This window comes from Acomys russatus, chromosome 6, assembly GCF_903995435.1.
Source record: "Acomys russatus chromosome 6, mAcoRus1.1, whole genome shotgun sequence".
Lineage (NCBI taxonomy): Eukaryota > Metazoa > Chordata > Mammalia > Rodentia > Muridae > Acomys > Acomys russatus.
The window spans coordinates 77,153,340-77,168,929 of NC_067142.1; the positions used below are offsets into that span (position 1 = coordinate 77,153,340).

General features: G+C 46.0%; 1 protein-coding gene across 1 annotated transcript; it reads right to left on the bottom strand.

The window, feature by feature from the left end:
* Positions 1-4,489: 4,489 nt before the first annotated feature.
* On the bottom strand, positions 4,490-6,364 carry Ccdc185 (coiled-coil domain containing 185). Its single transcript, XM_051148281.1, has one exon. It carries the CDS (start codon positions 6,362-6,364, stop codon positions 4,490-4,492), a length of 1,875 nt encoding a protein of 624 aa, XP_051004238.1.
* Positions 6,365-15,590: the final 9,226 nt, after the last annotated feature.

Genomic DNA, 15,590 nt, shown 5'->3' on the forward strand with positions numbered 1-15,590 from the left:
TCCCATCCAATTGCCTGCAAACTTCAAGGTTTGTTTTTAATAGATGAGTAGTATTCCATTGTGCAAATAATTTTTAAAAATAAATTTTCCCTTATTCACAGAGTTGCTCTGCTGTTGTTGTTTTGTTTTGTTTTGTTTTAGCCATGAATTTCTCTCTCTGTTTTTTTTGTTCTGATGATGAAGCCATCCCATTGATCTTTTTGATGTTTGTGACACCTGTCCTTTTCTTTCACCATATTGGTTCTAAGGACTGAACAACAAGTTTACACAGACAGAGCCTTTTCAAATTGAGCCATCTTAGAGCTTTTGGTTTGTATAGTTCATTTTCTATTTCTATTTTTCCCAATTGGTTCTTCTCTATATTTCTTATATCTTTGATGAGACTTTCTTGACTATTTTAAGTGTGCCCAAAATCACTTGTTGAAGCCTTTTGTTATTGTTGTTGCTATAGCTGCTTATAAATGGGTTTTAGATAACTTCAACATTGCTTTTGGCACAGATGGCTCTTTCTCATTCAGTTTGAGATAGTCTTGGTTCTTGGGTACAGTGATTGTCAATGATAAGCTAGACAATTTGTTCAATTAAAAGACTTGTTGGACCTTATTTAAAATGCCCTTTGTATATGACTTTCTCTGATAGTACTCCAGGAAATAAATCATGTCACTGTCTCACACTGAGGAAAAAGCATAAAAATCCACACTTGTCCAACTTAGCCATTGCCAACGGAAGTGGGTAGAGCTACTCCCCCTTATTTACTGGGTGCAGGTGGGAGCCTTGGGCCTCCTCTGTGCTTTTGACAGATACTGCTGCAGACTAGGAGAAGCAAAAGGACTGCCTTGCTCCCCATGTACCAAGGTGGATGGGTGAGGGATGGTACGTATCATCTTGTTTCGGCTGGATGCTGATGAAAGTTTTTACTCTCTGCCAGGCTTCCTGTCATAGCACCTAGTAGGAAGCTGGAGAGATGTAGGAAGTAGTTAGGAGTCCAGGCTGCTATGTAGTTTCTGCCAGCATTGCTAGGACAGGGGAAGATACCTTCTTATCACAACCTGGTGAGGGAGTCCATTTCCCTGTTTAGTCTTTGCCACCATGGGCAAAGGTGAAGCCAAAGGTTTTCCTCTGGAGTTTGGCTAGAGCACATTCGTTCTAGGGCTATGGCTGGAGATATTGGGTTGTGCTGCAACCCTTGTCCATACTTTAGCCTGGAACATATGAGGCAAAATGAAAACTCAAGGATCTCAGGGTTTATTGTGTGGATTTATTTTGGCTCCTGGAGTCTAGGACCAGTCTGCCTCCTTGTAGACTTCTCTCACGTTTGTCTCACATGGACCATTTAGGGGTTTTAGCTGTGCTTTAAAAAAAAAAAAAAAGATGAGGAAGTCTCATTTCTGCCCGTTTTATTTTGTATAGATTATTTTGGCCAGCAGTTTCCACAAAAGTTGGATAAAGGAATGAGTATAGTGATGTAAACATGTTTTTGTTTTGATCCCAAGTGTGGGATGTGAAACTGCCTCGTGAGAGGGCGCATGATTTTTGTCTGCTAGAAAAGGAACTGCCTCGTGCAGGCACATGGTCTTTGCCAGTTGAAAAACATCCTGTGTGGACTACAGGAGAATATAAATAGCCCAAATAGCCAAGACCAATTGCTTTTTGCATGGCTTGGCTGCACATTGCTCCTCCTCAAGATGCTCCAGAGAATGCTTCAAGGTTCTCACTGCTGCTTGTTCCTGCTGCTGTGTCTGCTGTTGAAATCCTGATGATGAGTGGAATCACCCCCCCCCCCAAGGAACTGAGTCTGAAAAGGTCTACCTCTCCTGCCTCTCCTAGCCTCCTCTCTCTCCTAACTAGGGTAGGTTGGGTTGGAAGGGAGGTAGAGGCATTAAAGAACCCCAAATAAAGTAGGTTTTAAAAAGATCAAAGCCTACAAATGAGTCTATATTTTGTTTCTTGGAGCAAAGAACAAGATGGGAGAGGAACAGGATCCAGCTGTGGAGTCTCTTATTCGGACAGTGTATCAACTACCACCTTATGCACGAGCATAAATAAGTATAAGGTACTGTCCCTGGCCTCAGATGACATTTAGTCTAGTTCAAATGCTGCTTTAGTTCGACTTCTATTGCTGTGAAGAGACATCATGGCCATGGCAACTCTTATAAAACATTTCATTGGGCCTGACTTACAGCTTCAGAGGCTTAGTCCGTTATCATCATGGAAGGAAGCATGGCAGCATGCAGGCAGCCATCGTGCTGGAGGAAATGAGAGCTCTACATATCGATCTGCAGGCAGCAGAAGGAGACTGATGGCACACTGGCCAGGGTCACCAAGACCACACCTCCTAACAGTGCCACTCCCTGTGGGCCAGGTATTCAAACACATGAAGTCTATGGGGGCCATTTCTGTTCAAACTACCACAGAAGACAAGATTAAATTGAAACAACAACAACAAAAAATGGATACTCCTTACAGAGCATGGCTATTGTGCTCAGGAAGATGAAACTTGGACTTGGTGGGAGGAGTCAGCTGGTGAGAAGGCACCAAGCTGTGGGGGTGGGAGTCGGGTGAGAATGGCATGTGTCAATATTAATTTTGCCAAACACCTTGCATGGGTGGCTTCATCTAATTAGCTCTTGCGCTGAAGGCTTTACAGCATTGCCTGAGAAGTCTGAGTTACCTCTGATTTTAAGACAAGGAAACTGAGACTGACAGGAAACCCCAGACTCATGTCAAGGCTGATCTGGAATATGTTAAACATCACCCCAGAATACCTAGATAGCATGCTGCCACGGCTGGAACATGGGATTAACTTGGACATGAAGAGAGTAATTCTGGAGGCCTGGTCCATGAGTGCCTGCATCTTTGAACTGGGGTCTCCATGAACATGTTTGAAGAAACGGGGTGGTATAGCAGGCCTGTTTAAGGACAGCAAGTAAGAGGACCCGGGACAGAGGAAGAAAGCAGGATGCGGACAAGGGCCTGATTTCCAATGTTTAAACAGAATGGGATTGGCTTCTGACCTCTGTACAGAGTTCCTGGTCTGGTCATGTTTGCTATTTCAGAGTTACAAATAAGAATTCTCTAAGGATATTATCTATCTTTTCCCCTCCACGTCTTATACAGATTCCACCCTTTGCCTGGTGAGGTGCTGCACCCTCTGAAGGTGCTTGCTTCTCATGATGTGAGCCTGACAGCCTGTGCCAAATCCGTGGAACTCACAGAAAGTTGTCCTCTGACCACCACATGGGCACTGTGGTATGTGCCCCATTCACATATATACAATAATAACAAAGATCATTTTTTTAAATCTACATTTTTTTAGAAAAGTTTTTTCTTTTTTCTGTAGAATCAGAGAGCTAGAGTGGGTTAATTTCTATTGCTGCTGGCTCCTTATCTTTAAAAAGTCATGTTACTGAGTCACGCTTAGTCACTCATTCAGAGCCTAGTTAAGCTAATTAGGCATAATGTGGGTAGACAGGATGACATCACGTGCCGCCCCCTAAGGAACAGAGGAGAAATAGAGAGGGAGAGGGAAATGCCAATAGAATCAGGAGACATAAGACAAGATGGGAGTAAACCCCTCCCCCACTCCAAGAAAGACTAAGTATAATCTTGTGGTTTGTTTCTTTTTGAGATGAGGCCTCATTGTGTAGCCCAGGCTAGCCCAGGCTAGCCCAGGCTGGTATCACAGGTATGCACCGTCTGGGTTTCACTGAGCTCTTGGGATACTGATGACTGTAGTGGGACAGTTGAGATGCCGTTGTGGTGGGTTATAAACACTTCTTATTGTCACAAGTGGGGATATCCAAAGAACTCCTCAGTCTGAGAGGAACTATAGAGCCACATTAAAAAAAAAAAAAAAAAAAAGCATTTGTCACAGAACACCAATATGTAACATGGAATGTCCTGAGAAACAAAAAAGAGATGATGGGGTAGTGGTCTGTGACAAACACTATGTTAAGTGAACTTCTATACTGTAGGCTTTAAAAGTGTAGCAGGAGCTCTTGAGAAAGGAGTTTAATACAAGATTCTCAAGTCTAGTTACTTGGAAATTCTCCTAGCCTACCTTTGGTTTCCCCCTGGAGATTCTTCAGGCTTCATATTCCACATGAAGGTGTAGAGTAGGGAAGACTTAGCACATCATAGCATAAAACTATTTCCAATAGAACATTCTTCCCTGGCACTGCTAATTCCTGACTGGTGCTTTTACACTCTCTGAAAGGCATTTAAATGAATGTTTTCTACTTCACCCCAAACCCCACAAAGCAAAGCAATTTTCATACTTGCCCCCCCCCCCCACCACCTCCGGTTTCTCTCTCCAATCCTGTCTATGCCATACAAGTGAATCAATGAACTAATTCATGGGAGGAAATTGCAGCTATTTTATATACTTTTTAAAAATCAGTGCTCGGTTAAAATCGGATTATAAAGTGGAATCGTGCGGTGACAGGTCTCTGTCTGGCTGCCGGGCTGCGCCCTCTTTCCTCCTGGGTTCTCAGAAGACTCCACTCTGCTGGTGCAAGAGCAGGCTGGCCTCTGCCGCCGCCACCTGGCCAAAGCGACGGTTTGTCTTGGAAGCTGGGGGAGCCTTCCGGTACTCCCGGAAGGTGGGATCTCTCCCTCGGGTCATCTGCTCGCCCCTTTGTTCCTTCTCCTTGATGGCTTCCTTGATGCCTTCAATATGACACTCCTCCTCCTTCTCCGCTCTCACCTTCAAGGTATGATGGTTCCTCTCACGTAGGACGTTGAGGTCCTGCAGGTGCTGCGCCCTGTCCTTGGTGGTCTTGTGAGCATGACTCCTGACCTGCCTCATCTTCTGTTCAGCCAACTCTGCTAGTGCCCGCTTGCTCACTCCCTGCCGTTCCTCGGCTTCCTCCGCAGGCCACCTCACTCTCTGGAACTGCTCAGCCTCTTTCTGGGCCTTCTCCAGACGCCTCTCCTTAACCAGACTTTCTCGGATGTCCTGGGACTGCTGGGCACTCTGTTCCAGGGACAGCTTCTTGAGGAGCTCCTCCGCCTTGGCTTGGCAGTCCATGAGAACCTTCCGGGCCTGAAAGTTGACAACAGAGCTTAGATTGCTCTCCTGGACCTTCTTCTGGCCCCTTGTCACATGCTGCTGCTGCCTCTTGTGACAAGCTGCCTCCAGCCTCTTCTGCAGCTGCAGCCTGTCCTGGTCCTGCAGCCTGTTATGGTCCCGCAGACTCTGCATCACCCTTTCCTGCTCCCGCAGATTATGCGCTTGACACTGTTTGAGGTGCTCAACCAGCCCGTGTGCCCTGTCCAGCTTGTCCGGGCCTGGGTTCTCTGGTTTGTCAGATTGAAAGGTCCACCCAGGCTTGCTATCTGACTGGACCGTGCTCTTTGCCTGGTGATCCCTCCACGGGCCAGATTGCTCATGGCCCTGGTGAGGCTTGTGCTGTTCCTTCTGGCCTTGCCATTGTTCCTGGCTCTGCTGCAGGAGCAGCCTGCGCTCTCTCTCCAGGGTCAGGTGGACTTTCTGGTCTGAGCGCTTCAGCTCTTCCCAGGCGACTGCTGCTTGTTGCTGTAGCTCTCTCATCCTCTGGGCTTTCTTGAGCCTGCTCAGCACCAGGGCCACGATCTTCTGGTCCCTGGAAGAAATCACTGTCTCGTCCAGCTTGTTCTTAAGGACCTGAGAGTGCTGGCTAATCGTCTCTTTGCAGGAGCCAGAGGGCTGGCAGTACTGGTTGGCTAAGGACTCAACCCGGTCGCCACTACCCTTCTTCTGCGCACACACACAGGTGCATTGCTTCCGAAACTCTGGGAAGTGCCCCGAGGACTTGTCGGTGAGAACCGAGGAAGGGGACCAGAGACCTACATGTCTGCACACCGGCACTGCCCACCGGTCTCCAGTCTGTGTCTTTTCTACAAGCGAAGTCCCATCACTGTGAGGACTGAAAGCTTCCCCTGGGTACTGCGGGGACGAATCTCCCCGGGCTGCAGGGTAGCACTGGCAGGGCTGTTGCTGCTGCTGCTGCTGCTGCTGCTGCTGCTGCGGCTCTTGCCTGGTCCTGCTGGACTTGGTTGGTGCCTCTTCGCAGGCATCTTCCAGGCGCTGGCTGCCGGACCTGTGCTTCCTGGCTCTGTCCGAGGGTCTCCGGGCCACGTGTGTCAGACTGTGGCTTTCTCGTAGCGAGGAGATATACCCACGCCGGTGGGACCGCCCGGTGGGCAAACATTTTGAGTACACACAGGGCACCTCGGTCTCTATCTCAGAGCCAGAAGTCTGGGTCGAAGGGTTCAGGGACTGCTCAGGCCAGCCCATCTTGGCCGCGAACTCCCGTTCTCTACCAGGCAAGGGTACCTCAGACTCCTCATGTGGCCGCGGAGAGAAGAGATGGAAACCGGCCATGCTCCCTTCCTGGCGGGCCCAGAGTCTACACGAAGGTCGTGGGACCTCCCGGGGGCCACTGCGGACACCCACCCCACGCTCAGATCCTGAGATTCACGTGGTCTGTGACGCTCTCGCCACTTCACAATGCATCCTGGCGCCATCTGGTCTTTGAAGGCCTCACTGCTCCCAGGCTTTGGTGAGCTGGCTGGAAGTCTTAAGAAACAAGGGCGGTGTTTAGAAATAAAGATCGTGGTGCCATCAGTTTCAGCTCCCTGAATTAGGGGGATTATGAGAGCCCCCAGGCCAAGGGCGCCAAGATAAAAATAGAGTGCAGTGGTAGGGAGGGCAAAGTGCAGTGTAGAGGAAGGAGGCTCTTGCTAGTCCGTGGAGTCATATATTTTTATTTTTGCACCTGTTTTATTGTGTGCATGTATACAGAGACAACTAGGAGCCATGGCCGGCGTGTGGGCATCAGAGGGCAACTTGTAGGAGTCAGCTCGGCTAAGAATCTTACCAACTTCACTATTCCTAATCTGTGCATACAAATCATGAAAAGGAAACAGCTGGGAAAGCTGGTCTGGTCTTAGCAAGCCCAAGGGATGTTTTCGTGTTTACCTTTGTAAACTTTAAAACATCAAGAGGCAATCCTGATCTTCCCCTAATGTGTCAGTTACAACTTTTATCAAAACATGAATTCTGTCCACACTGTTTTGAAATAGCCCCCAGAAGATTTTATTTGTCATTTGTCTTTTTTCTCCATTTTTGGTGAGATTTTTATCCTGCCCCTGCTGAGAGGCAAATGAGTCTGGACCTTCTACTTCAGTCCCTGTGATGTTGGGCAAGTTACTCCCGTGACCCCCAAGTTCTGGAAAGCTGGGCCACTATGAAGGTAAAGTGAAATGAGTTAAGTGGGAAGCCTGGCACCATAATGCATTCAACAAAGGGTGCCCTACAAAACTTCAATGAAAAGTTTTGACATTTAGGGTATTGGTTTACAAAATTTCCTGCAAATTTCCAGCTGAAGAAAAGGTTTACTAGATTAATGTAATGTTAATGCAGGTAGGGTAAAGTGGTGCGTACTTCCCTCATCTGGTGGTTCTATGGTCTGAATGTGTGCCCCCAAAGTACACGCTTTGAAATCTAATCACCATGGTGCTGCCATGGAGAGGTGGGGACATTGACCGATGATTGAGCTGTGAGGGTGGAGCCCTCATAAACGACACTGGTGCCCTTGTTCCAGAACTTCATTGCAAATTATGGGAATTGACCCCAAGTTACTGAGACAGAAGACAGTAGCAGGCCAACCCAGGCAACAGATGTGTGGCCCAAGGTAGCAATATGAACAGCAAATTTACCCTAGAACTGGGCTAGAAGTAGGAGACTTAGATAGTGGTCAGGCCCAAAGTGACTTCACCCAAGTCAGAATGTACCTGGCTTATCATAAGGCAATGTCAAGGATGCCAGGAATGTGCCTGGTGCCCATGGTTCCAGGGTCTGACTTGTAAAACTCTTTTTATTGGCTTACTTATGAAGATATATCCCACCTGTGGCTCTAAGGCCACATGCCCCGCATAGCTATAAATATGACCCAATATAAAATTGTTAACTTTTCAAAAAATTGTTAACTTAAAATTTTGTTTAATGTGTGTGTGTGTGTGAGAGAGAGAGAGAGAGAGAGAGAGAGAGAGAGAGAGAGAGAGAGAGAGAGAGGGAGAGGGAGAGAGAGAGAGAGAGAGAGAGAGACAGAAAGAGACAGAGAGACAGAGAGAGACTCTAGTACCCAGTTCTTAAGTATGAACTTTGTAGATGACAACATTGTGCCACAAGATCAAAAGGTTTTACATGCCTGAGAGACTGAAGACTATGTAAGGCGGCCAGCCGAGGCTATCCAGGAGGAAGCATAGTGGCTGTCACTCATAATGGCTGCTGTCACGTCACACTGAAGCCTTACAACAAAGGAGGACCAAAGAGATGGCTCAGCCAGTGGGTGAAGGTACCTGCTGCCAAGCCTTATATCATGAGTTCGGGTCCTGGGACCCATATGGTAGAAAGAAAGAGCCACCCGACTCCACAGGTTGTGCTCTGACCTCCACGTGCACACTGTGACACTCAAGGGCACCCCCCACCCACCCACACACACAAATAAGGTATAGTAACAAATATAAAGTTGAATATTAAAATCATCACAGGCCACGGGGTATTTGCGTGTGGTCATGCACTTGAGTTTGCCACAGTGAGCGTGTGGAGGTCAGAGCACACTCGCCCATCGAGAAGTGAGGGCCAGCAAACCATTGCTTTTTCCTCAGACTTCTTTATATCTAGGTCACTGTCAGGAAGGCCCAGCCACACCCTCTTTGCGGAAAAGTCTTCTTTTCCCAGTTAATCCTTAATGGCTGGCAAAGGCTGCATAGAATCAGGAACAATGTCTAGGACAAACTGGTTAAACACAAAGAGAAAGCTTTTTGAGGTGCCTGGTGTGAGGGGCTATGGGCCTTAGAGCACACTGCACCTGGATCTCCCCATCCCCATAGAACTCCTCCCCATAGGACTCCTTGGAGGACCCCAGCTTGCAAGTCATGTCAGTGCTCCCAGGAGCACATGAAAGAGATGCTTCGTGAAAGCTAAGCTGCCAAGCATCCCCTCCAATGCTGAGAACAATCACTCTCCTTTTTATTTGGCAGTGAAATCCTCAGCGGATTGCACTGTGTTTCTCAGAATGTGGCCTCCTGCCAAGCAAAGACCTAGGCCTTCTTTCTTAATTTGTTGGAGCGTTAAAAAAAATATGTTAAAATATGCTCTGACCTCACGATTCAAGTGAGTCCATGAGATGGAGATGTGCTCTGTGTGTTTATGGTTCCGGTTGAACTGGAACTTGAAGCGCCCACCCCCCCCCCCTTGCCCCGTGTGTGTGGTGTGTGTGTGTGTGTGTGTGTGTGTGTGTGTGTGTGTGTGTCTTTTCTATTTCTTCTCTCTGTCTCTGTCTTTGTCTCTCTATCTGTCTCTGTCTCTCTGTGTCTTTTTTGTCTTTGTCTCTCTATCTCTCTGTCTGTCACTCTGTGTGTGTGTGTGTGTGTGTCTGTCTGTCTGTATGTCTCTCTCTCTCTCTCTTCCTCCTTCCCTCCCTCCCTCCTTCCCTCCCTCTGTAGTTCTTAATGCTTAGGTCAAAAGGAAGAAATCAGATACTCACATGTGGTATGGGCACTTGAACATGGATTGTTCAAATGGACATGTGCTTAAATATAAAATGTACACTGGGGGCTGGAGAGATGGCTCAGAAGTTCAGAGTACTTGTTGCTCTTGCAGAGGACCTGAGTTTTGTTCTTAGCACCCATGATGAGCAGCTTATAACTGTCCCCAGCTCCAGAGAACTGATGTCCTCTTCTATCCTTCACTGGCACACACTTGGCATACACTCATAAACAGAAGTAAATCTTGTAAAATTAAATACAACCAAAATACACATTGGATTTAAAAAAAAATGTAACAGGAAGAATAGCAAAATCATCCAATGCTTTTTAGTTTATACTGGCTGCTTTTAAAATATTTCAAGCCCACCAGACTAAATGCAATATATTATCAAAATTAATTTTATGCTTCTTATACTTATTCAGATATGAATGCCAGGTGACTTAAATTTACATACATGTAGATATAATAATATACAAGTGGCTTGCTTATTTTGTATGAAAGGGATTTTTAAATTTATCTTAACTGACACATAAAAATTACAAATTCATGGGATGCTGTGTAAGGCTTTGATATATTCATTGTAGGATGTTTAGAATAAACAAAGATGCCTCCTCAAACATGTATCATTCCTCTATCGTGGAACTTGTGAGTACCTTTGTCTCCCTTTCTGACACATGCAGTACACAATTGTTATCTATAGTCACCTACTGTGCATAACTCTGGAGATCCCTGCCATCACGTGACTGTGGCTTAGCACCCATTGATCAACCTTTCCCCATCCTGATCAGTGTCTCTTGCTCTAAATAATGGAAACTTCCTGGTGCTCAGGCTGTAAATAAAAGCTTTTGGCACATGGGTCACTTTTATCTTATATAAATTTATTGCTTTGAAATCTTTTTTCTTTGGTGTGTGTGTGTGTGTGTGTGTGTGTGTGTGTGTGACACATACATGTACATGGCACATATGTGAAGGTCAGAGAACAAAATTGGGTATTGGTCCTCAGGCATCCTGCATCTTTCATGTGAGACAGGGCCTTTCCCTGGCCTGAAATTTATCCAGCTATGCTAGGTTAGCATATCTTCAAGCCTTAGTGATCTACCTGGCTCTAGCCCTCATCTCTCCATCACTGCTATTACAGGTACACACTGCTGAGCCTGGCTTTTTAAGTGTGAACTAAGACTCTAAATGGAGGTCCTCAAGCCTTCAAAGCAAGCACTCTCCTGACTGAGCCATCTCTCCAGCCCCTGAGGTCACCTTTTCTAGGAGGATACTATTTAGGTCAGAAGGGGTTCAGTGTTTGTTTTGGTTTGTTTGTTGTTAATCCCTGGCAAAACTCAGCTTTAGTGTATACTCTCTTTCTTTCTTTCTTTTTTCTTTTTTCTTTTGGTTTTTCAAGACAGGGTTTCTCTGTGTATCCTTGGCTGTCCTGGACTCGCTTTGTAGACCAGATTGCCTTTGAACTCACAGCAATCCACCTGCCTCTACCTCCCTGAGTTCTGGGATGAAAGGTGTGCACCACCATGTCCTGCTTATGGTATACTTTTAACATAGTGTGATTTTGGGTCTTTTATACCCCATCTCCACTGTTTTCTTACTATTCAGGAAAACACATGACCCCAAGTAAAAATACCTAAAATCACAGACATGGTCCACCCTTGACATGTACATGAGTGCAGAGTGAACTCACCAAAGGCATGGGAAATGCAGAACAACAAAAAAACAAAGAAACACCCAAGGATAAATGAAAAACAGGCTAGAATTTATTTATGCTAATAGAGCGCTAAGCATGAACATTCTAGTCTGTAAACAACTTCATCTTTTTTTTTTTTTTTAAGAAAATAGTGGGTTAAGAACCTGGAAATTGGCACATTAAGTTGCTATGGAAACAATCACAGTACAAATATTTCGTGTTGATGAGAGGTTACATGTGTAAAAATGACAGTGGACACACCCTGAGCATATGCCAGAACATGCCTCTGAGTACCTTACGTGTGAACCTGACCATGGAAATGCCTGGTGTTTCCGAAGGCCCAGAGTTCATGAAGCTGGTAGTGGGCAGAGGAGCCAGAACTCGGTTCTCACATGCAACTCAGCACCCCGCTACCCAGCCTTCCACAGTCAGATCTTATGGGTAGAGATATGTATGTAGACCAGAGCAGAAAGGATGTTAAACACTTGGAGTTTTGCTTTATTCTAAGATTTTAAGACTTTTCACATTTGTAACCTGAACCCAAATCAATGAAGCCTGAGATGGTAGCCAATTCTCCTGAAGAAAGGAAGAACTTCTAAGTATGTTCAGAGCCAAGGGTGAGCTAAGTTCCACAGGAGTGGGAGATTGGGGATACATCAGGCCACTCAAAAGTGACACAGAAACTATGTGATAGTCACTTGTATTAAAGCACCGTACATGGTTTTGGGTGTTACACAAAGTTTACCCTTAATAGCTTACCAGTGCGGTGGCCCCTCTCACCATACATAATGCAGACATTATATTGAATAACTGTTTTTCCAAAGAATGTTTTAGTTGAAACTTTTTCAAAGTGTGAGTCTTTTATAGGTCTGTATCTTTTCCTGTTTTGCTAAAGGTAAGCCTATGCTTTTAACTTTAAACAGCATTTATTTTCTCAGGAAGGTGCAGGTGAGGGAAGATAGCACTGCCGTGGAAGAATGATGGATGATTTGCTGCGGCCGTGGACTGTGTGTATATAACGGTGGATGGGCCGTTGGCAATCCTTGGCTGGCATTGTCAGTAGGACAGGGACCCCTCAGCCCACTGAAATTCTGCTCCAGAGCAGGCTTATTCAATTATGGATGGTTTTCAGAAGGCAAGGCACAGTGCCCTTTTCCGCTCAAAGCCACCCACGTGCGTGGATGGGGAACCCGAGCTATTGTGGGTGGCTCTCTATGCACTCAGAAATTAATTCTGTCCCCAGGAGCTGTACAAAAGCAGCCTTGTCTACTTGTCACAGTCACAGCTGGAGAAGACCATCACCTGCCTTCCGCTCTGTGAGGAGTCCTGCCCTCTCCCCGCCCTCCTCTGCCAAGTGAAGACCCAACTGTACATGCTCATGGATCCTTTAGAGAACCAGAGCTTCTCTTTCTGGTCTGTGGCCGCTGCAGACCCCGCCCCTTCTCCGCCTCCCGCCCCCCCCCCCGGAAGTTCTACAAACAACTGATTAATCAAGTTCTTCTGCAGCCAAGTTCTATGAGAGACTGTACCTCATTTCCTACGGTCTCTACCAGCCAGTAGCACATCTCCAGTCCCGGGAACACTAGAGGCCCTAGATAAACATTCCAGTGGAACCAGTGCCTCTCATCACCGATAAGCCCTTCCTGTGGGCATGGGTACTTCCGTGGGCGTGTCTGTACAGGTGCTATGGTGAATTTCAGCCTCTCCTCTCTGACTCAAGCCCTGAGATCACCTTTCCCTCTTCATTCCTGTTTTTCTTCTTATCACCTACATTTGTGGGGGAAAAAAAAAAAGGTCCACAACTTTCTCAATGGACCTCCTTTTCAGTTTGCTTTCTGTTGCTGTAACTGAAAAAAAAAAAAAAAATCAAGTGAAAAAGAGGAAACATGTGGGCCCAGCATTTTGGAGGCTTCACAGTTGGTCCGTTGTTCTGGGCCACAAGGAGTACAGCCATGATGGGACTGCATACGTGGTGACGGAAGCCGCTTGTCACAAAGAGGAGGGGAAACAAAAGGCAAAGGGTCTGCACCCCAATATACCCTTCATGGTAGCCTGGGGTACTTGACTTCTGCCCAGTTAGGCTCCGTTCTTAACGGTCCCACCACCTCCCCGTACTGTCACAGGACTGTGACCAAGCCTTTGGGGGACACTTATGGAGACATTTATCCAAGCAATGGCACACGTCTGGGCCTCTGCCTCCTTCTTTTGGCCCAGGCTGGAAATTGTCACGCCTCATGCCAGAGCCTCTCCTTCTGCCGCCAGCTCCTCTCAGAGCTCCTGTCCTATTGAACGGTTCCCAGGTTGACTGCTCTCTGACCTGGCTTCCTCCTCTCATGGCACGTGCATGCTGAGGTGACTTCCGTTCTCCAGGACACTTGGTGCTTTGATTCTAGAGCACTTCCATTCAGCATGGCCTTCTGCAGTGAGGAAAATGCTGTGCGCCTCCGGCTGTGTCCTATGGAAGCCACTAGCCACATGAGACTACAGCAAATGATATACAGCGCTAGCAGGACTGTGGGGATGGATTTTTAATGTTAAATAATTACAATCAGATTAGACATCTGTGGCTAGTGGCCCCCATCTGACAGTAGAACTTAAAAGTGTGAACTCTGAGTATCCAAATGTTTAATATAAATATGTTAGTATTTAAATACACAAACACAAACTAAAGCTTTGCCATCTCGTGGCATGCACACCCCAGGCAAGAACTGTTTTCGTCTAAAATTTCAACACTAATTCCCAGGAGAATACTGTGCTTATGGATAAGAGGATTCATGGAACTACCTTTGGTACACAGAGTAGGACCATAGCTTAAGTGTTTACCCTGAATGTGTGGCTGCTATTCTCACAACATTTATTGTCACTGTCATCTGATCCATGCAAGTTGCCTTTTCAACTTCCAGTCAAAATGCTTTATGAGAGCTGGGCATGGTGATGCACACCTTTAACCCCAGTACTCGGGAGGCAGAGGCAGGTGGATCACTGTGAGTTCGAAGCCAGCCTGGTCTACAAAGTGAGCCCAGGACAGACAAGGCTACACAGAGAAACCCTGTCTCGAAAAACAAAAAACAAAAAACAAAACAAAACAAAAAAAGCGTTATGAACAGCAAAATTGGTTTAAAGAGTTTTGACTAGTATTTTTTAAATGTAAAACTTATTGGGCTAGAATAAGAAATATGTGAACTTCCCATGAAGTAGAGGTAGATGTTGACTTGTTAAATGTTTGCTTCTATATTCGGCTGTGCTGTGTACCAGGTGGCAAAGTCAAACACAAATTTCTTACCATTTCCCTCAAATGATGACTGTTTAGATCAAGTTTGTTTATGACTAGTTGGGTCAAGACTGATATTTAGGTGCTGAAATCTGGTGGCTTCTTCCAACCCTTGCCTTGATTATTTTTTTTTTAACATGGCTCCCTATTGTCTTTTGAATAAAGTTTAAACTCTTCTTGGTGGCTTGAACGGCCACCCGCAGCCCTGTATACACATACCCTCTAGGAGCAAGGAACTCTCCATAGTTTTCCAATGACGCCTTTAAGTTTTCTACGTCTTACACTGTTGTGGTCCTCATAGAGAACTGCCATTGCAGTCTGCTGTACAGTGGTAGGGAAGGCTCATTTACGTGCCTGTCTCTCCCAGTTCCATGTAAAGAGGGAGAGGGCAGAGGTAAGGAGCACTGCATTAGCGTTCTCTGGGTGTATCTGCTTTATTACCCTTTGATAATGAAAACAAACCCATTCAGCTTCCGTAGGACCTGGTGGCCCTAATGAAGGCATCCATTCATTCCGTGATGTCACATAAGCATTTATTAGCACTGTCCTGCGCCCCGTGGTGGATGCAAAGACTACGAGGTCATCATTGCTATTCGTCATCTTGCATATGTCTCTGGTACATTGCAGTAGTGTTAAAAGAAAGAGAATAAGCTCACAGGAGACTTCACCAGTAAGAGAAATCACTTTTGGCATGGAGAGGTGGGGGCTGGGGATAAACGATTGCTATCTCCTGCCACTTGAGTGCAAACTCTAGATGAATAAGGATTTTTTTTTTTGTTTGATCAGTTATGTATTTTTCAAACTGAAAGCAGGGCCTGGAATATAGGATATATGACTTAATGCTTGCCTATCCATTGAAATATGCTGGGTGTATAAGCAAAAAAAAAAATATCTATGCATTAAAAAAGTAGCCTGGGTGTTTAACTGTGGGATTCCAGAAGGCTGCGTCGATGCTTCTGAGTTTTCATGGGCTTGTGTGTGGCTGAGTACGTCCCAGATGGACAAGTGTGTGCCTGAGCATCTCCCAGATGGACCTGTGTATGGCTGAGCATCTCCCAGATGGACCTATGTGTGGTTGAGCATCTCCCAGATGG

Excerpts from the sequence above, each read along its gene's own strand:
- Ccdc185 (XM_051148281.1), bottom strand. The coding sequence starts at position 6,364 with ATGGCCGGTTTCCATCTCTTCTCTCCGCGGCCACATGAGGAGTCTGAG.